At 34.5% G+C, this 23,103-nt stretch overlaps 1 protein-coding gene across 6 annotated transcripts in view; it reads right to left on the bottom strand.

Annotated features, from left to right (window-relative positions):
- The window catches only part of NKTR (natural killer cell triggering receptor), a 53,178-nt gene that overhangs the window by 11,302 nt on the left and 18,773 nt on the right, over nucleotides 1-23,103 (bottom strand). For 2 of the 6 annotated variants that reach the window (XM_055321478.1, XM_055321479.1), the window contains exons 3-12: nucleotides 21,334-21,408; nucleotides 20,464-20,571; nucleotides 19,884-19,928; nucleotides 18,057-18,144; nucleotides 9,543-9,572; nucleotides 8,856-9,001; nucleotides 7,431-7,653; nucleotides 6,841-6,996; nucleotides 1,405-1,492; nucleotides 819-964 (exon numbers count right to left, since the gene is read on the bottom strand). In XM_055321478.1, the coding sequence (XP_055177453.1) occupies nucleotides 819-964; nucleotides 1,405-1,492; nucleotides 6,841-6,996; nucleotides 7,431-7,653; nucleotides 8,856-9,001; nucleotides 9,543-9,572; nucleotides 18,057-18,144; nucleotides 19,884-19,928; nucleotides 20,464-20,571; nucleotides 21,334-21,408 (1,105 nt within the window). Of the gene's footprint in view, nucleotides 1-818; nucleotides 965-1,404; nucleotides 1,493-6,840; nucleotides 6,997-7,430; nucleotides 7,654-8,855; nucleotides 9,002-9,542; nucleotides 9,573-18,056; nucleotides 19,929-20,463; nucleotides 20,572-21,333; nucleotides 21,409-23,103 lie in introns of those variants that run through there. The other 4 variants (XM_055321475.1, XM_055321480.1, XM_055321474.1 and 1 more) reach the window with 4 other exon arrangements.

The following is a 23,103-nucleotide window of genomic DNA, read 5'->3' as shown; positions in this document are numbered from 1 at the left end:
ATCACTGTGTCTAAATCACTCTCACACAACAGACGCATTATCTTTTCTTCCCTCTTCCAACTTCTAACCATTCTACTGGACACCCACAGAAGAGAAGAGACTACTACCATGAACAATTATAGAGGATCCCACTGGTGTATTTTTCACTAGCTATTCTGGAGCCAGCCCCATTTCAACAATGGCTATTGTGGGGTATTATTGAGGGTAAGAGATGGTACACTTCTGAAGAACCAACAGTCCTCGGGGTCAGAAGTTAATGCACATGCTAGGTACAGATTTTCCTACCTACTAATTAATTCATCAATGACTAAGAGACCTGGCTAGAAAAGGATCTGCTATATGATTTTTAAGTCCTGATTATTTCTAAAATTGAACAAGGGTATCTCTGATTTAGTAGTTTTACAGCTTTGGGAGGGAAAACAGAATTTTGATTTATTTTCTATTTTTATTTTTAAAAGATTTTATTTATTCATGAGAACACAAAGAGAGAAAGAGGCAGAGAGAGAAGCAGACTCCATGCAGGGAACCTGATGTGGGACTCGATCCTGGGACTCCAGGATCACGCCCTGGGCCAAAGGCAGGCAATCAACTGCTGAACCACCCAGGCGTCCCCAGAATTTTGATTTAAAAGCATCCTGAAGCCAATCAGCCCTCCTACTTAATAGCTCTCTTTCTGCCAAGTATTCTCAAATATATTCTTTGGTCATGGTCTAACTTTAATGTTAAGTCTTTCATGAAAAGTCCAGAAGTAAGTCTCTAGCCTCTTAACACTTAAAATATAGTAGTAATAGGACTGTGCTCATACTCAAAGCTCTTACTTATCTCCTTTACTCCATTTTTCTCCACTAGGTGGTCTGTATGCTCTTAATCTTTGCATTTCCTCTTTCCAGTGAGGAGGAGTTTCACTGCTATCATCATCATCTGATTCAGAACATGATCTTGATCTTGGAGGTGTGTGATAGCGCTTCAAAAACAAAGATAGGAATAACTGTTTCGATAATACCTCTCAATTACAATCTGCTATAGGACAGAGTTAGGTATAAGACCCAATCTCAGATGCCATTCAAAAGAAATAATGATTAAAGTACAAAAGATGATATGAAGTTATGCCAAACATAAAAGAGACTAAAAGAAATGGGATTTTTTTCTTTAAGTCCTAATGGTTGCATTCATTAGCCTAGATTATTCAACATACTAAGATTTCTCAACATACTCACTGTTTCACATATCATTTCATATTTAAAATACAGCAAATAAATTTTGCTCTACTAGCAACATACCTACGGAGAATAAAACTAACTCCTTGAACAGATCTTGGATTTTACCTAAAATTAAAGCTAGGATTTTGCCTATACTACCTTAGATACGTAATTTGAAAAAAAGAAGTCTTATTAACACACATACAATTGTGCCCCTTCCTTTAATCTTCCGTCCAGATTTTGATACAGAAGGTTTCTGATCACTTACAATGGGTGTAACATCAGGAATCTTCCTAGAAAAGAAGATTGAAAATTAAAAATAAGCAAATGCTCAGCAGTTTTCTCAATATTTAAATGTAGGGAAAAAAATTTTAATGCAGAATTTATACTCCTATTAAAAAAATCATTTTATTTAGATCCAACACTTTTGTATAATGAGGCACTCCATATAATCTGATTTTCTAGGCAAACTTTTTAAATGTCAAACCTTTAAAAAAAAAAGTAACCCAAAATGGGTAGTGATACTATGTATCTTTTTAAGCACAGAACTACTTTTAAGCAAAATCCCTTTTTACATGTCTCTTGTCAAAACAATGATGTTCTAAGGGAATCCTGAGATATTTGATTCTGATGCTCCAATTGGGTTTTTAAAACCATATTTTATTCTATATTTTTAATAAATCTTTGGTCTTCCCCCCACTCTACAAGCTGCCCCTCTGTCAATGCTCTGAATCTGCAGCCTTGTGGTAATTCTAAGAATATAGTTTTTGTGGCAACTATTGTCCTCCATGCATGAGAAATCTTCATACCTCAAGTTTTTTGTTATGAACATAATGGCTAGCTTTTATTGAGTACTTACTATGTGTCAGACATTATGTGAAGCATTTTTAACATAATTGAGTAAAATGTATATAATGTAAAACTGGCCTTTTTAGCCATTATTTTTAAGATTTTATTTATTTATTCATGAGACACAGAGAGAGAAGCAGAGACATAGGCAGAGGGAGAAGCAGGCTCCATGTAGGGAGCCCAATGCGGTACTCGATCCCGGATCCTAGGATCAGACCCTGAGCCAAAGGTACAGATGCTCAACCCCTGAGCCACCCTGGCATCCATCCCATTTTAGCCATTTTTAAGTGTAAAGTTCAGTGTATTACTTATATTCATGTTGTACAACCATCACTACTATCTTTCCAAAACTTTTTCATTACCCCAAACCCAAACTCTACCCATTAAGGAATATGTCCCCACCCACCCCCACCCCCATGAGCTCTCTCAGCCTCTAGTAATCTCTAATTCATGGCCAAGGAACATTCCATTGTATGTACACATCACATTGTGTATCCAACCAACTTGGGATCTGTCTTTTCCTTTTCGCTATTGTTGAGTATACTGCAATGAGCACTGGCATACAAGTATCTGTTTGATTTTTTTTTTTAAGATTTTATTTATTCATTCATAAGAGACACACAGAGAGAGGCAGACACATAGGCAGAGGGAGAAATAGGCTCCGTGTAGGGAGCCCAATGCGGGACTCAATCCCAGATCCCGGGATCACGACCTGAGCCAAAGGCAGATGCTCAACCACTGAGCCACCTAGGCGTCTCTCCATTTGATTTTCTATTTTCAATTCTTTTGGATATATACCTACCTATGGAACTGCTCAGTTACATGGTAAATCTACATTTAACTTTTTGAGGAACGACCAGACCATTTTCTACAATGTCTGAATCATTTTAGACTACTGCCACCAATGTATAAGGATTCCAATTTCTCCATATCCTTGCTGACACTAGTTTTCTTGGTTATTGTTTTAAATTATAGCCATCTTGGTAGGTGAGTATTATCTCACTGTGGGTGTGATTTGTATTTCTCTAATGACTAATGCTGACGTTAAGCATCCTTTCATGTGCTTACTGACCATCTGTATGAAACAACTATTTAAGTGCTGTGCCTACCTATTTTTAAATTGAGTTGTCTTTTTGTTATAGTTGTCCATACTTCTGGTGCCAATTGTAAGAATTCACTGCCAAACCCAAGGACTTAAAAATGTACGCCTATATTTTCTAAGAGTTTTACAGTTTTAGTTCTTATGTTTAGGGTCATGGACCCATTTTAATTTTTGTATATGATGTGAGGTAGGGGTCTAGCGTTACTCTGTTACAGGTGGAAATCCAGTTATTCCAGCACCATTTACTGATGCTTTCTCCACTGAGTGGACTCTGCATCCTTTTCTAAAATCACCTGGCTATCCATACTGGTACAGGTTTATTTATGGACTCTCAATTTTATCCCATCGGTCTATATATCTATCTTTATGCCAGTACCACACTATTTTGATGACTGCTGCTTTAAGTTTTGAAAACAAGAAATGCAGATGCTCCAACTTTGTCCTTTTCAAGACGGTCTTAGCTATTTGAGGCCCCCTGGATTCCATTTGATTTGATACTGACTTTTCCACTTCTGCACAAAGGCTGCTGAAACTTGGTAGAGATTGCATTGAATGCAAAGCTTGCTTTGGAGAGTACTGATATCTTAACAATTTTAAGTCTTCCAATCCATGAACATGCAACATCTTTCCATTAATTTACATCTAATGTTTTGTAATTTTCATTGTACAAACCTTTCACCTCTTTATTCCTAAGTATTTCATTCTTTTAGATGTTGTTTTAAATAGAATTGCTTTCTTAATTCCCGTTTCATATTGTACATTGCTGGTTACCAAGCACTTTATAAAGGCATTAGCTCACTGAATTCTCATAACACTATGAGGTAGGTACTATTAGCATCTTCATTTTAAAGATAGAGAATTTTAAGGGGGCTACAAATCTTGCACAAAGTCAGAAAGAAATGCAACTTGACTCTTAAAGCCAATGCATAGGATTTTCTAAGGCTCTAGGAAGCAGGCTCCAGATAAACATACTAATGTTACTTACTATAAGAGTCTTAACTACAAAGTATACATATAGTTTTTTCAGTCATTTCATGACATTACTTAATTCTCACAATGAGGTAAGTAAGTACTCGTGGTATACAACCATTAATCCCATTTTCCTCATGAAGAAAAAGCACTGATCTTGCCTACATGTGTTCAGCAAAAATTAATGTTTACATGGGAACCTTTTAGATACTGATTCAATGTGACCACTCTCTACCTCCTCCCCACAGCATTCTGATTTGATTTGCTGTATGGCCCAGAAATTGATATTCTTAAAAGCCTGCAAATTATCCTAACGTGCAGCTAAGGTTGAGAACAAATAAACTAGAGCCAAATGTGGAACCCAAATTCTGCTAAGCAAATTACAAGGGATATGAGCTTAACTGCTGGTATATCAGTAAGGTGGCTGACAGCCCCTGCTTCTTATCCTTGCATATACTGATTTCTTAATTAATTAATTAATTAATTAATTAATTAATTAATTCATTCATTCATTCGAGACACACATGGAGAGAGAGAGGCAGAGACATAGGCAGAGGGAGAAGCAGGCTCCTCACAGGGAGCCTGATGTGGAACTTGATCCCAGATCCGGAATCATGTCTTTAGCCGAAGGCATCAGACGCTCAACCAGAGCCACCCAGGTGTCCTGCATATACTGATTTCTTGAAGGATACTTCATTATAGCTCCCAAACAACTGATGAAAATCTCAAAGATCCTAATAAAATAAAATAATTGTGCTATCTTTGCATGAAACAACTACCAGCCAATTATGATTTAAAACAATTCTGCATAAAATAACTACCAAAGATGTTATGTGACCAAACAAAATTATCAGCACTTTTCAATCACAAATGCAATTACTCCTTTAGCAATACCAGATAACAAAGGTCAGCAAAGTTTTTATGAAAAGAATCTGAGAGTAAGTATTTTAGGATTGGTAGGCCAAGAAGAAAATTAAGGTTATTATTTAGGTACTTAGATAAAAAGAAAGAAAATAAATTTTCACTAATGTTTTATCAATGAAATATGAAATATTATAAGAGTATTATTTCTTTGTAATAAAGATCTATTAACAAGAGGAACGGAGTTCTTTTTGGGGGGGGCTGAATAACATTTCACTTAATTAGGGTTCATAGTGTTGTCTATCAAAATAGATAATGCTGTTCATCTGGTAATGCTGACCTGTAATGAGACTGTACATACTTTATCTTTAAAAATATTTTTTCAGGGATCCCTGGGTGGCGCAGCGGTTTGGCGCCTGCCTTTGGCCCAGGGCGCGATCCTGGAGACCCGGGATCGAATCCCACATCAGGCTCCCGGTGCATGGAGCCTGCTTCTCCCTCTGCCTGTGTCTCTGCCTCTCTCTCTCTCTCTCTCTCTCTGTGACTATCATAAAAAAAAAAAAAATTAAAAAAAATTTTTTTTCATACATAGGGGTTGTGTGTCTAGTACCTGAAATACCAGAGAGCTGTAATAGCATCACTGTGATGCATAGTGCACCAAGTAATAGTGTAAAGCAACAGAGCACCACATACAAACTCTGCTACAACTACTCAAGTCTGCTGTTGTAGCACAGAAACAGCCCTTTATTTTCTTATAGTGAACAAATGTATGTGGCTGTGTTCCACTAAAACTTACTTCATGCACACTGAAAACTGAGTTTCATATAATTATCACATGTCACAAACTACTACTCTCCTTTTTTTCTACAAACATTTAATCATGTTTTACCTCACAGGCTGTACAAAAATAGGCAATAGGCCAAATGCAGGCCATGGACAACACCTGCCATGACAGAGAAACTGCCATTTCAAGTTTCCTACCTGCTGAAAGCCAAATAGATTTGATCAGTGAACTTGGTGTCTTGTATTTTAAGAAAGAAGGATCCCACTAAAATTTATTAACAAGCCAGAATTTTTAAAAATGAAAACATCAGCATGTTAATAAGCTTTTAATTCAAAGATATATCCCATTTTCTAACAGCTGTTTGAGATGAGACAATACTAGGCTTTAAAAATGTTTAATCAATTACATGATAACCCTATGTAGATACCTGTCTGTAAACAGGGACATGTGCATAACTTCTCAACATTCAACAGAACTCTTCATAGGGAACTTACCAATGATATGCCACATTATGGTATTTTTGTTCAAACATTTAACAATTCTAAACTTGAAGTAACACACAAAATATATTACATACTACTTTTTAAGACTAAATCTAAAGCTACACACCATCTTTCCCAATGCAGAGAGGTTATAACCCAGCAAAGCAAGTGAGCAAGTCACATATTTATGATACTAAATTATATCCCTAATCACCATGCAATTAATTTCATACTATTCAAATTGGAACATGTCTTATCATTCAATTGGCTCCAAACAGTTCAAAAGACCCTCTGCTCTGACAAACCAAATCTCATCTCCAATGAAAGAGAAAGAAAAAATGAGTAATGCAATCTTTCCAGAGCTCCAAGAAGAACCTCTCCCTTGGCCAACTTGTCCCACCCCCTTTTACCAACTAGTAGAATGTGAATTCTGAAAGATAGGGTACACGTCATTCCATTAACCTGGCATCTCCCACAGTATAGTTCAAAGTGCTTTGACTAAGGGTCATGCTCAATAAATGTGTGGAACTGCAAAGAGCTGATGGAATTATCATTCACAGAAATGAAAAAGAAGAGATTAATCACCATACTTACGGTTCAGGCTCCACCGTGACAAGAGGCATATCTCTTCTCAGTAAAAATCGGTTCTCAGGAACTGGAGGAATCTCCTCTGGGCGGACTACAGGCTTTTCCCTTTTAGCATTTGAATCAACTGACCTTTTTTCATTGGTATCACTCCTTTCAGAGTGACTGAGAACAAAGCATGTCACCAATTAAAATGTGCAATGTTTGCATTTCATGATAATATTAACAATAAATAACTAATAATAGCAATAAAATAGATTTGTTAACTTACAAATCTGACTCAAATGGTTTGTACAATTTTCACAAAGAGAACATATAAAGCATGAACACTTACTAAATGCCACAGTACTAAAGTCCTAGTATGAAAATTGCCAAATGATCCCAACTTTTTTAAGTTCCAAGGATTTTTTTTCACCTGCAAATATATAATCTTTGATAACGTCTGTGCTACCCCTAGAGCAGTCGGATTTCAGATTAAAGTCCAAAAAACGCTATCGTTTTTCAACAACAGGTAATAAAGCTAAGTTTACACAATTTGCACATACTTTCCCCATCAGGGTGTGTGTGTTTTTTAGATTCCCCTGGCATTTCACACTTACCCTTTTGGGCTCGTTATATGTTTATTCCTTGGCTCCTCTGAACTGCTTGCTTCCTTTCGTCTCTTTTTAGAATGTTTAACTTTTGGCCTCCTCTTATGTTTCCTTCTTCTGCTTCTCTCATGTTCAATTTCACTTTCTGAAGAAGATTCTGAAGAGGAAGAGGAATTGGAAGAGGATTCCGAGTCTTCTGAATGAGTTGGTTTCTTCCTTTTCTTCTCAAAAACTTTAAAGAAATATTAAGAATATGAGTACTGGATTTCATTACCTTCCAGAATAGAAAATGTGACTACCTAGGTATCATAAAACATACTTTATAAACAGAAAACTAAAGACAAAATTTAAATAAACTTTTTTTCATGTTAATAAAACCATTTGCTGGTGTGATTCTAAGGTAACAAAGCCCTTGCCCTCCATGAGGCCTATATTCTAGCTGGGTCAGATAAGAAAATAAGTAACTGCAAAATACGACAAACAGTTAAGTGCTAGAATAGAAACATACACACACACACACACACACACACACACACACAAAAAAAAAAAAAACGGGGGGTAAAGGGAATAGGGAGAGTTGGGGTAATTTAAAATTACTTTCAGAGACCTGATGGAAGTGAGGTAAGAGGTCATGAAGATATCTGGATGGAGAGTGTTGCAGACAGAGGGGACAGCTTGAACAAAGGTCCCTGTGTGCCTGGTGTGTCTGAGTAAAGGTCAACATAGCTGAGACGGTGATGAATAAGGGGGAAGAGATACACAGAGAGCAGAGTACCTTAGAAACCAAGTAGACTTTAGCTTTGGCTGACTGAGAAGGGAGCCCTTGCAGAAGATCACTCTGGTTGTTATTAAGGACAGACTACAGAGGATCAAGAGTATAAGCAAGGAGACCAGAATTTACCAGCAGTAAATTCCTGCTGCTGAGAAAATATTATAAAAAAGGACAGAGGTAGGGATCCCTGGGTGGCGCATCGGTTTGGCGCCTGCCTTTGGCCCAGGGCGCGATCCTGGAGACCTGGGACTGAATCCCACGTCGGGCTCCTGGTGCATGGAGCCTGCTTCTCCCTCTGCCTATGTCTCTGCCTCTCTCTCTCTCTCTCTGTGTGTGTGACTATCATAAATAAATAAAAATTAAAAAAAAAAAAAGAAGAAGGACAGAGGTAAACGGAACAGTTATGAGGCTACTGCAATCATTCAGGTAAGAGACAGCAGTGGTCTGGACAAGGCTAATAGCAGGGGGAAGTAAAAAGAAGGAAGATTTGATAAGATTTGTGGATGGCCTGGATAGAAGGTGTGATACAGAGGCATCAGGGCTATTGCTATACTACTTGTATGGTTTCTCTCACTACTAAAATCCAGAAGGTATCTTTAAGTTATAGTCTTCAACATGTTTTACTTGTATCCAAGCTCCGACCACTCTACAAAAACTCTTACCATCTTTTGTTGATTTTGTGGCAAGCACCCCACAATCAATAACTCGCACATCTGCATAAGGTCTACTTGCAGCATCTGTTTTCAGATTTTCAATCTGTTCGATTACTTCAAAACCAGAAATAACTAATCCAAAGACGACATGGACCCTGTCACAATACAAATTCAAGAAATAATTGGTTTGATGACAATTAAACCATAAGTAGTAATCATGACAAGTGTTATAAATGACATGTCTACAGACCTCAATATAAAAAAAGTAAAGTGTTTGATGAATGAAGCAACTAGAAGGAAATTAGAATTTTTGAAATCTGCTTCATAACAGGAAAAAAAAAACATAATTACTCAACTGGGCCTTAGTTTTCTGCCTAAAACAGTATTTCTTAACTATTTTATGGTAAAGAGTCTGAGAACAGTCCGATTGCACTTGATACTCAGAAACTGTTGTTACAGGGTCACTCAAGACAGCATGACTGAGAGGTCTATCCATGGGCCCAGATAAAGACCCCATTCAGTGACAGGACAGCTGGGAGGTCTCAAAACTAACTAACCTGTGATCCTTAAGGAGGGGCTTGGCTGTGAGAGATTAACCCAGAGATCAAGAGTACCCCCTTGAGGTTCACTCACAATCCAACCTGTATTGGACTGGCCACCCAACAACTCCCCAAGGTAATAAAATGTTACTCTTACCCATCCAGGTGTGGAGCAGGTTTTGTGGTACTGTGTAATAAACATCAACACAAAGATGGCAAAAACCAGGTGTTCAGGTGAACACAGCAGAAGGGTTTAAAGCACAGCATGTAGAGAACAAAGAGGTAAAGATAAAAAGATAGGGGAAAAGTTAAATGTGGCATATATCTAAACTTAAGAACTTTACAAACAGCAGTAGTAGACACTTGACCAGTTAAAAAAGATTCTCAAGATTATAACAAATTATAAAATTGTATCTATTTCTCCAATATGAAGTCTATACTTATACATATGTATGAAACAGCTTTGAAATATATGAAATACACATTAAAATTACTCTTGAATTCAAAACAATAACAAAAGCAAAAACAAATTCAAAACTTATCAAGATAAAGAGAATAAAAAGCACTATCATCTGCCCTAAGGAAAGGAAAGTGTGATCAACACTTGGTCCCCACGCTTGAATGAATTCTTCTATTTGTTATTTCTCATACTGCATCAATCTGCATCTTATAGGTGGGCAGATGGAGATAGGACTCAGGAGTCCTGTTTTCAGAACTTCCTGCCTCTCTCACCTAAGATGAATCTTTGCCACTCACAGCAACTCTGAAAATGCAATAGGGAGCAAACCTTTCCTTTATCAATACTTCTGACAATAAGTAATGATGGATAACATTATAAACACTTTAAATTTCTATGGCCCAGAAAATGCCCAACCTGCTTCTTCTACAGTCGTCACAAACGCAGATAGTCCCTCTTGGGAAGCTTATGGGGTACATCTGGTTAAGAGATTTTTAACCCAGCTGTTATTTCCCATAGCATTTTCACAAATCTTCATACTATGTGATTTGCAGTGAAAAAATTCAAAAGCAGGTAACTAGACTCAGAAGTATATACTGCAAATATTTTAGTTTATAGGAATGAGAAATAGAAGATTTTGAGAAGGACACTGGATATCAGGCCATGTAAAGCAGTCAATTGTACTAGAAGCTCCCATATCAATTTTTATATTCATTTTAAGGCAATTCTAAAACATGTAAGTCAACCAAACACAATTTTCACCTTGACAACGTTAAAAATCATTATTCTACAAGGAATGGTGGCATTTATACTTACATTAAGAATATTCAGTTCTGTAAAAGTACTACAGAATTTGAAAAATTGTCAATTTAAGAAGTTCCAGAATTTTAAAAGCAATCTTGAGTTTTAAAACCACAAAGTCTCAAATTCCTGTTAGAAGACTGAAGAAGTCAAAACTCAAGCTATTATAATAGTAAGTTTAAAAAAAAAAAAAAGGAAAGAAAGAAAGAAAAAGAAGAAAATCTAGCAAGCAGGTGAGGAACTAATGTTTAAATAATTAAACCAGCATCCAGAAACTACTTTGGATAAGAACTTTTGAAGATGGAAATGTGCTTCCCATATAAGTAAAACTTTACCAAAGCACGCTTATGATAGGAAGAAATTAGTACATATGCTAGACAGTGATTCCACTGCATGAAAGATGTAAGAGGTAAAATCTGTAAAGGTAAAAATGTTCTACAACTTTAAGGGATCAATTTCAAATATGTAGCAGTGAAAACAAGGAGTGGTTTATTGATTAGGTATATTCCTTGATCTTTTCTCTCACAACTCTCAGATCTTTTGGGGAAAAGCCTACAGATTTTTCTAAAACACAGAGAACCCAATTCAATTTGCCACACTGGCTAATAGGAGTCCTGTAAAAACCACTTTACAGCAAACCTTTGGAACAAATGGTGAGATGAAAACACTCTAGCTAACTACAGTGAGGTAGCAATAAACTATTTGAGACTCAATTTGAGGATGGAATTGCTACCCTATGACAGATTCCAATTTTGTTTTAAATTCAAATGAAAACTGAAGACAAAAAAACTTGGTCCTTGACTGCAATCGTGAAGAAAATGAAGACAAGAACATTATTTCAGGAACAAACTTCAGCTGGCCTGCTATGCCTAAACTGGTGTGAATAATTAAGCCCATCACTTGCACCCGCAATTCAGGATGCAGAAATACAAATTTATACTTAAATTGCATTAGACTACATGTTAATACTGAAAGTATCTTAACAAAGAAGCCCCTTGGGGTTCTCAGCCTACATTCCAGGAGTAGAAATAACAGTGTAAAGCAGGCATACTGGCACTAGGCTAACACCAGACATGGATAAACAGAGGACACTGCCAAATGGGCAGGGAGAAATTATATACTCGGTCCAAGCTATTCAATCCTACTCAACCGGACAAAGAGATCTCATCCCACCAGCTCTTAATTGTACTAATCTTTCAAAACTATACAGTTGTTAAAGACCCATGCAGTTGATGATATATGTTCAATAAATTCAGACCTGAAGGCCAGAGACTATCATAAATATGTAAGTTTACACATGCTCATGAAAACATACCTAAAGGAGAAAAACCACAAAGAATACTTATAATTATAAAAGCTTTCAATATTTTCACATTTCCGTTTTTTTCCTGTCACTTAGACACTAATTTTCCAGTTTTCTCCACCTCTTGAACGTACTTTAAAAATATATGTATAAGGATTCATTTAAACTTTGTAAATCCTAGAAATTGAGAAGTTTCACTATTACTCCAAAAAAACAATCTACATTATTGTCCATTATCAAAGAAGCTTTTGGCCTTATATAGAAATTAACAGTTCTGTACTGAAATGAAATCTAAACCATTATATACAATACACCCTCTTCCCCACCCTCCCCAAGGACCAAGAGGTGTGGAAATGTGGTGGAAACAAGTCACTGAAATTAAAATATACTTCCCAGGATTAACCACGAACAATAAAACACACTTGTTTTACATGTATTGCTGCCATAAATCAAGCAGAAAGTTTTTCTTAAAATGGTTCAATGCACATAACAATAGGATTAAAGAGATAAAGGCAAAGAAAGAAAAAGAGAGCCTTAGAGTAATGAGACATTACCTTTGGAGCGCACGGTGTAACACTCTTTCTGTAAATTTTACACAAAAATGGCAAGAAATAAATTGTAATACACTTTTAAGACAAGACTGAATCTATGTTTTAATATCAATATAACTTTGAAATTAAATATTTGCAAGTTTTATGCAAAGCAAGAAAGCTTTTTTAAAATGGAGGGCTCTAAATTTTCTTTCACATAGGATATGCATGTAGGATGAACTATGCCTAAGAAAAACACTGTGCTGAAAGTGGGCATCTGCTCAGAGCCTTAATATTTTAACACTAGAGTGTGAGTAACCAAACGTTATATTTCGCTTTGCAAATCCTACAAACTAGCTAAGTCAACCAACATCTTTCTCAAAAAGAGAATAATATATCCTGAGTACATAAATGAATATAAAAAATCTGAATGCCTAGGAGCAGTTACTACCAGTAGAAAGCAAAAATTTCAATGAAAAGAATTAAGAGAATTCAAAACAAAATTTCAGGGAACTTTTCTTCTTCTTTTAGTAATTCACTTAAAATAGTTAAAAATCTTTCATATTTCTACATTTGAAATCTTTTTTCAGCACACACAACAGACCACTATCAAGAATAAATGTGTAGAGTTTGGACTGTAGTTTCTGTTCACTGCCTTAACAACCTCTGAGTTGTTAAAGTCTTCCAAATAATAGTAAAACAATAAAGCAGCTTAACAAGGATTTTAAGGATCTTCTCAAAGGATAAGAAGGCAAGAGAGATGAAAGTATAAAAGTATGCTATCAAATTTTGGCTGTGATAATTGTTTTTCCTAATTTTCCCCATTGTACAAAAAAGTTTTTTCAAAAAATACAGTCTAACAAACTTTTTAAACTTTAAACACATCTATTATACTCAGACCAAAATCCCTATTATATATTATATTATATATATTTTGTATACATACAAAATTGTTTAAAAAGGTTTTGGACATATTAAATCTTGACATATTTAAAAACAAGCTTTAATTCCTTATAAAGGCACTGCTACATGAATTACTGTCAAAAAGAACATGTTTCAAATAATGTGTTTTCAATGAATGTTGTAAAAAAAAAAGTGATTCCAGGTGTAAAGTAGTATGAACTTATAAAGATAACCTATTTGTCTAAACTAGCCTTGAACAGCAAGCAATTTTTTTCTTTCAACTCCTGAAACTACCACACCATCATGGAAGAGGACCAAATTATACAGAGTAACACAGCTTGTGTAAGGGCCATGGAAACTAACCAAGCCATGTTACAGAGCTCTCCTGTGTTCCAAAAATAACCAAATAGAGAGCTTTAAAAAATTCAGCACTAATGTTAACATAATACACATCAAACACTACTAGATACATAATTCCTTCCAGGTTGTTAATACATAGGTCACATAAACACTAAGTAAGACTGGATGTTACAGAGGACACTTGATATTCAGAACCTGGTTTATAGTTAAGTTTCATCAACATTTTTCACTGATTTGAAAAATCTTGCAATTTACACATATAGATACTACCCCCAAAAAAGAAAGAAAAACTAGGAATTTTCCAGGTTATGAACACTTACTAGTATTTCTTTTCATACAGACTCATGAATATGTGCAGAGAAAAAGAATTTCTGCCCAAATTTACTTTTGCTACCCCAAATCCTAACCTAGCTCTAAAAATCCCTTAAAACCAAACCACTGTTCAACTCCCCTTGCTCTGCTCTGAAACAATCAGCACTTCTCTCCCACTCAGGTGAGCAGCCATTTGCAATTCTGGTTAGAACATATATCGGAACATCTATTTTAGTCCCATAGGTCTATTTTTACCTGATAACACTTTTGTTTAAAATTTGGACTTTTCCACATTATCTTGCCTTCTTAAATTTTTTAATTATGACCACTGATGGTGGCCAACGACAGAGACTGTTCCCCAAAGCTCTGCAGGTCTTTCTATTTCATGGTTGTACAGAAGGTCGCACAGACTAAGGGAAGGGAGACAAGTGTAATCACCATGCCAATGTTTCTATGTCCAGCTGACAAAGACTGCTGCCTAATTTAGGCAAATGAGCCTGAAGCTTCTTTGTTGTATCTTTCAGACTGATGGAAATTAGGCAGTTACAACTATTTTCTTTTAGACAAGAAGATGTTTGCACACAAATCATTCCACATATCCAGAAACTTAGGATCAACCTACAAAACACTTTCTTCCTTTTATGTCCACGTTTTCATGCTAAAATGTTTATCTTTGAGAATGGGGTAGACACTTCACAAGCCGAAAAGGAAAGACAAAACTAACTCAAGATGATCAGCCAATAAAGCAAGAACCAAGGTCTCCTAATAGCTAGAATAGTGGCTCTAAAATAACCCAGGAGCATAGTTATTTAATACAAAGCTATAAACCACCTAATTAATCTTTTTAATGACTACTTAATGCAATACCTTTTTTATCTTTTTGATGAATGCACAAAAAAAAAATGAAAATTAGAGCAGAATTAAGACTATTACTAACAGCCAAAGGAAAAGAAAAATGTTTCCCTGTCTTTTTACCTTAGCATTACTTCTGCAAGGAAAAGGCTGGACTAGATGATTGAAATCCTTTTCCACTAAGACTTTATAATTCTATAGCTTTTATTATGGATTCTTCCTAGTCCTAGTGTTTGGCTTCAACAAATAAATAATAAAAAGAACAAAATGACTAAATACTGAGTTAACCTAGTTACTCCTTCGGTTCCAGGTCTTTGAATTCCTTCAAAAATACCTTAACATGAACCATTATTTCCTCAGTGATTCATGGGGACAGTACCATCTATCACTTCTTCCATGTTTTTTGAGCAGTACTATTTCAGAAGAATCAGTTTTCTTCTACTTCGGTAGGACCCCCAAACCAAAATCATTATGACTAATACAGTAGTAGATATAAGCAGTTACTGCAAAAATCACAAATAGCTTTATAGAAGAAAATCTGATTATCATATACATAATTTTTCCAAAGAAAGCAATATACGCATAATTATGTTTAACAGAAATGATGTATGCCTTATGAAGGGGAGGTTTTAAATGCATCAGTAATGAAGACAATAGTTACTGCACAAAGCACAAGAATCTTTGAGAAATATTTTGCAAATACACTAATAACACCAAATTCACTCCTTAGGAATTACAAAGTAGTAGATTTAGAATATAAACTACAAATACAATTTTGCAAGGAAGTATTACAAGTCCTTATTAAGCCTATAAAACTGGAACTATAAAGGCAGTTCTTGGCACACTACCCTTTCCTGTTTGAAATGCAGAAGAGCTGTTTGAGGTGCTCAAGGAAGAGCTATAGTGAGAGGGAAAAAGCACTGCAGCCACCCTTGGGAAGCCAACAGATGGCTCTGCCACCATCAACTCTTGCGGCCCCGGCTTTTAGAGTGTTTATCTGTGATCATAGATACAACCTGAAGATAGTACATTTTACTTTTTCACTACTTCCAACTCCAAAAGGACCTGGGCTTGCAAGACAGAGATTTTCAAAGACTTCTTTTTATGGGCCATCATCTCCATTTTCCCTTTCTATAAAAGCAAGGAAGTGTTTTGTTTAGAAAGGTGGATTTTAAGTTTTATTTCGTAGGGAACTGGTACTTTCAGCCAGCATAAAAAAGCACATGCCACAAAAATTTCTTTAAAAAAAATAATAATGAGGATTTTTTTTATGTACAAAAAACATTAAATTACTTCCAAGATTGCTTTTAACTGCAAACTCATTTCCAGAAGTAAATTTCAAACTAAAAGTAGAACATTTTCTCTCAACACAAGTTCACAGTGATTTTAGTGCCATCTACAGTTAATTATAAAAAGAAGCTTAAAAATTTTAATCTGAATTCACAGTGTTAAAATTTTCATTCGGCATTCCTTGTCAAAAATAACAGTGCAATATAAAATTAACTATGTAGAAAAAGCAATGGCCTTAATTTTGTTTGCTACTAAGCATTCCTACAAAAGACAATCAAGTACTAAATAATACAGAAACAAAATTTTTTGAAGGGAGAACCTCATATACTAGATATTAATTAATGTATGTACCTGCACCAGTTTTTACTTGTAACATTTAATTAAACAAGCTAATTGGTATGTAACAATGGGAAGAAGCGGCTGCTGCCTGATAAAATTTAATGTACTAATATAAAAAAGGAAATCTAAAAGAAACTTTAGAGCCCTCAGATGGTAGCTTCTTGACCAATGAATTTCATTAGTTTATATGTTCACAGTTCAGATAAGCTTAAAAATGGAAATGGGAAACCTCTATCAAAGAGTATATAATTTTATATTAAATTACTACAAAAGATGTTTTTCAAAATATTTCCCACTAATTTTTTTGGCCCTTAAGAAGGTAAAGGAAAAAAAAATATTCTAGTAGAGAAGTATTAATAACTACTGCTCTATGGGATCAAAATATGATCGAGGAACAAATGTTTTCGGTCTTCCTTTATTTCTGCACAGCTCCAAGCACTGTCATCTTCCATCAGCTTTCCATTTTTAGGACATTCTTAGGAATAGAATGCCCCTTATCTGAACTTTATAAGATCATGTTGGAAATCTATTCTGCAGACAAATTTAAATTGTGAGATTTACTTTACATGAATAATTTACTCCTTTAAAGACAGGGAAGCGCCATTCATACTTGTCCATTCAGAAAGATGACAAAAACTTTTTCTGGCAAACTATGAGTAAAATATTTCTCCAACATATACAGCACAACTATAGAGATTTACCTCCAATCAAAAGGATTAAACTTCACGCTAGCCAATTATATTTCCTATTTTATATCCTGGGATTATAATAAAAATAGGTTTTAGAGTTGTTTTAGATAAGAATGTAACTAAAAGTATGCCAAAAGTCTTTCAGATGAGAAATAAGGTTGTGGTTGTGCATGTACATACATGAAAAGGTGTTTGGTTTTTGTTTTGTTTAAAAAAAAATACCAAATTTAGCATTCTGAAGCTTCCTGAGTACTAATCTCATAAATTTTGGTGGAAATGACAGCAATATTGGGTTAATTCAGTTATGCATAGAAGTCTCAAAGATTAAGGTTTTTTTTACAATGCTGATGCAACAGCAATATCACTCATCTCTGTACAGTATCAGAAAACAATGGTATCTCTCTCAAATAAGATTGAAGAGCAACAGTAAGAGAAAAAGCAACCAAACAATGGTTTCTCCAGGCCAAGGGCACATCCAGTCCTAGTCCATTTTTAAATGCTGATCAATAGTTTATGTTCCAATCTAGTTTTGGTAAACTGAGCTCCAAAATTTTGTTAAGTCAAAGCCAAATTCTTTTTCTAAGATGACAACATATTTTTAAAATAATGTACATCTTCAAGTTACATCTTTTAAGTACCATCTTCAAATAGAAGATACATGCTGAATGCTGAGGCAGTTGTTAGAGCTTACCAAGTTTCTGAAACATTAGAGATTAATAACAAAATCCAATTTGACAGTATTCTCACATTTAAACTTGGTTTAACTATACCATCTTTCTCATGAACAGCGCTTCTCTGTTTAAGAAAAGCTCATCTCTGAATTATGCCTACTCACATGAAAAACTGGGAACCATTGGTATGTTTCCCTCGATTTGCCATTGACAAAAGGAACGCTCTGTCATGTTTGAGAATAAAGTTTTCATCTGTTTGAAGAAAACACAAATTCGTCAGTCTCCAATTATAAGCCACTTTTAAAGTGTAATGTCACAGTAATAAATAGAAAGTAAAGGATGAAATTCCTCTTCTGGTCAGTACAGATACTTGTCTGAATATTTAGAAAAAAAAATTTTAACTAATCAAGTAACAAAAGTGTAAAAAGATCAAAAATACTACTTAAAGCCTTGAGGAAAGAACATGTATTTAATGCTTTATACAAACAGCCTTAGAACAGTCACTTTTAGTAGTAACATACTTTGGCTAAATGATATGTAAACTATAAACTTTCAGGGAAAACCAGTAAAAAAATCTTTAAAAATCTCTATAGTAAAGTTCATTTCCTTCAACTCTCCAATTATCCTGCTTAACGTACTATAAATGGAAGAAGTTTAATAATCTTCTCTGCTTAATTTCTATATGATAAACTTATTATTTAACTATATTGAAGCTAAATTATGAAAGCAAAACACAAAAAGTTACATAAATTAAGTTGTAAGGATGTACCTAAATTAAATCAAGTATATAGACTCCTAATGAATAGGATCAAAAATTTTCTAATGAAGAAAGTCCTATAAAAACAAAAACATAAAGGGCAAAATAGAATTCTAAGATACACAAGTATCTGCCACAGTGAACCACATTAAAGTGGCCTACATTAGTTTCAAATTGCTACAAGCTGATAGAACCAGCTAATGAATTGCTTCCTACTGGTTCAAAGGAAAAACTGTTATAAAGATCACTCAGAGATGATTTTAATTCCAGCAGAAATACCTTCAAAACTAATTTAAATTTCCTTATAACATTCATACAAACAAATCTTTCTTTAGAACAAACAGAAACATAGAAAACTTTAAAAAATGATTACCTTGGGAACAGGCTTCTGAAAAAGAGTAGTAATCCATTTTCCCCCAAAAGAAATATAAAAGACTATTATAACACTGAAGCTATCATGGCATTAAAATCTAGTAAGATTGGATCCCATTAAAATCTCTGCAACTGACTTTTCTAAGGCTTTTTGGGGCAAGTGCAATAGTTAGACTTATGCAAATACTACTACTGTTGGAATAAAACACAATCATATAGTTCTAGTATATAAAAGAAAACATACAAACCTTTGAGAAAGTAGGAAATACCAACTTTTATTCAAAGCAATTGCTTGGTTTAGGGGGAAAAAAACACAACTAGATTTTTTTTCCCTGATGTAGAACTAATAACCCATTGGGAAAAGAAAAAAGATACAGATGCATGTATGAAATAATATACAGAATTTTCCAAGTCTTCAAGCAATTATGAGAAATCCAGCCACAACCTAACCCAGGCTGTCCATAAATTTATTAGGAAGGGTGCAAGGGAACAGAATTGGAGTTTGTGTTACTGAGCTTCGTTCTCTTACCTTTTCATTTTGCAAAAGACCACATTCTCTATAAACAAAAGAATATGTTGACAGTTTTAGGCAGGAAGATAGGAGTTTTCATGTATATAGTTGCCTAACCTCCATGCTGAAAGTCATGTTTAACCATAAAGTTAGCCTTAATTAATCTTGTCAATTAAGTTACATATTATAATATAATTTATCCCCAAGTTCATGCAAATAAAGTATTTTCATGCACCATTAGTTTCATGCAAAAAGTGAACTATAAGTAAACCTCTCCTCATTAAAAGTACATGATCAAATTTGCTTTAATATCAGAACTGAAACAAAAGACCATAAAATATTAAGCCTTACCTTTAAAATATCCACCATAAATTGATTCTCCGCCTTTTCCATTACCTGCAAATAATGAGCTACATTAATTAGGATGAAAATTAAAAATATATTAATACTTATAATTTTTTATGCTTTCAATTTGCTAAAGAAGCTAACACCTTGTATTGCAATAATAAAAATTCTACAAATGCTCAATAACTTTACCTTGAAAATAGAAGTTCAAAAAAAGTCCAATCCTATTATAATATATACTACTAAGAATTATCTCTATAACACATTGATTTCAAAAAGTAATCACACTAACAAAATTCAGGAAGAATAAAAATAATCCAAAAGTATCTGGCATTCATTTTAAGAGAACTGACCAAGTATTTCTAGTATTATTAAAAGTACATAAAAACAAAAGGTCCAAAAATCAAAGTAAAACGGCTTAGTATTTTGCTTTTCACACATTCTTTCACAACATTCATTCATCCAACATCTATCCATTGACCACTTAATATTTACACAATATGTGACACAATACTCATAATTAATAGAATGATATACTTAAGAAACTGATGGATGGAGTTACTCAAAGCATAACTTTTAGCTCTACCTTCGCTGAAGTCCCCACCCTGAATCATAAAGTTTTTAACCACACGATGGAATGTAGAACCTTTGTAACATAACTTCTTCCCAGTTGTTTTCCCAAGGCCTTTCTCTCCTGGAAAAAAAAAAAGAAAAAAAAGAAATGAAATTTAGCTACAAACATCTTTCTGTGGAAAAAAACATCCAATTAGTCCTTTGTGAAATCCCTGTTTTCTAGCACTGTACAAGATACAAAACATAGGGCAACGAGGTAACATACACAGAAACTAAAAAACATATCAAGCAACATATAAATGTTAAATTGTGTGGCACGGACTCTACATGCCACAGGAGAAAAAAGGACCAGAAATGGTTATCACTCCGGTAAAAGAGGGCAATCAAGGAGTTGGTGGTGCAAAGATCATATATGTATGTAAGTGAATCAAAGCATGAATTAAAAAAAAACTTGTTATTTTAAAATAACATCACAGATGTTCTTCCTATTTTTTTCTACTTTTAAAAAATACAAATCCCATTACAGATAACAAAGAACAACTGCATCATATTTTACCTATCTTCTAATCCTAAATTTCTTGTGAATCTAGAAAACTAAATTTGTTCAAAACACTGAAATTTAGAATTTATGAACTACAATGTTTAGAGATGACTTTATTACACACAGTAGTACTTTCTTATTTGCTTTTGAGACCATTTCTTTTGTTCTCCCTAACCTTTTAAGAAATGCTTCCCTCATTTCCTATCAATGAAAATAGTATTTTTTCACAGGCTAAACTCATTTTACAGTCAATCACTTTTTACTGAAAATAACTATTCTGTTAAGCAAGATAAAACCATAAGCCATGACTTCTCATTGGAAATAATTTAATAGTTCATTTACCTGAGCATAGGCAAAGGAAGTTTTTGCATGTTTTTGGACATATGTCTGAGAAGAGCTGAAACATAATGCGACCAACTGAAATAAAACACATTAGAAAAAAAAGGTAAACAAGATGATTAAATATGCCACATTTTACATGGGAGAAATAAAATAAGTAGAATTAACAAATTGAAAGGTCCATTTTTGTAATTTATTTCAATTTTTTAAAATTTATTTCAATTTTTCAAAAGACTTAACAGGAAAAAATTTAACTAATACCAACCGACAAGAATACCACTCTATTTGTTAGTGTTAGAATTCAGAGGCAGCCTAAGTGGTTTCAGCTCCAAAACTGTAGGACTTTAAGTGTCTTATAAAGGGGCTTTGCATTATTATATCCCTTTTAGTACAGTCCCCTACCTGAATACTATTAATCTGCTTTAGAATGTTCTCAATAATAGTTGTCCAATCTATTATTAAGCCCCTCCAGTGATAAGAGCACATCAGACCATAAGACAGTCATTCTGGCCTGTACTATTAGAAGAAAGTCTGGTCTTCTATATCTAGCTTTCTGTTTTCTACCTCTATGCAAGAACTATTTAGAGCCAACCTCCTGAATTGTCACCTCCAACTAAAACACATTCTATTCCCTGAGAGAGCATAGAGAATAGGTTATGGTTCCTAAAAATGCCAAAACCACATAAAACAGACAAAAACATACAATACACAGAAGATGATAAGGAGTAAGCCTACACATGTGATCGAACTACGCTAAAAAAAAGTGCCTCACCAACTTTTTGGTCTCAAGACTCCTTCCAACTCTTAAAAATTACTGAGCTTTTACAATGTAGGTTAAATCTATTGCTATGTACTATGTTATAAATTAAAACTCAAAAATTTTTAAAAACACAAGAATATAAAAAGCACACATTCCAGAACTTTCAGAGTGGCAACATCATTACATATTGTGTATTCTCTGGAAAACTTGACTTGTGAATAGGAGTGCAACAAGCAAATTGTATATCACAAAAGTAGTTTTGACTCTGCAGACCTCATGAAAGGCTCTCAATAAAGTAAAAAATAATATTTTGATTTACAATCACTTCCCTGAGTCCTCTTTCCCTTTATTCTACAGAATCTTTTCCATTATGAATGAACATTTTTACTTACTCAAAGGAACTTATAAATTAAAATTAACTGTGTACCAAATTTAAGTCACTTTCAGCACAGACACAAATTGACTTGACTTACTCTCTATTGCTAAGAATTGAATTTATTCTTGGTCATGTGAGTCAGTTCCTGAATGCAAAACAAGGCTACAAAGCTACTACATAACAGACATCCTTAAGGGATAAAAAGTAGAATAATGGTATAAGACTCTCCTGGGTCAACATTGTCTATAGCTTCAATGGAGCCAAATTTTAAAGCAATTTCAAAATGTTTTAGCTGATCTTTATATCTAAAGGAATGAAGAAAGATATGAAATTCAAATTTCAAAAATTTTATTTATTTTACTGGGTGGGGTACACACATGCGAGGGAGGGGGGGGCGCAGGGTGCAACAGAAGGAGAGGGAGTGAATCTCAAGCAGAGAGTAGAGCCCAGTGCAGGCAACCCATGAGATCATGACTTGAACTGAAATGAAGAGTCGGACATCCAACCAAAAGAGCAATCCAGGCACCCCAGGAAATGAGAACTTTAAAAAATGCATGTAATATCAGTAATATAACCACTGTATTTATTTGGAAAAGTACTTTCATCAACCTTCCTAAGTCCCTGGGAAATGGCTGGC

The sequence above is a fragment of the Nyctereutes procyonoides genome, unplaced genomic scaffold (genome assembly GCF_905146905.1).
Source record: "Nyctereutes procyonoides isolate TBG_1078 unplaced genomic scaffold, NYPRO_anot_genome, whole genome shotgun sequence".
In the NCBI taxonomy this organism is placed as follows: Eukaryota; Metazoa; Chordata; class Mammalia; order Carnivora; family Canidae; genus Nyctereutes; species Nyctereutes procyonoides.
The sequence above is the reverse complement of the archived record's forward strand: the minus strand, read 5'-3'. Positions and strand labels throughout refer to the sequence as shown.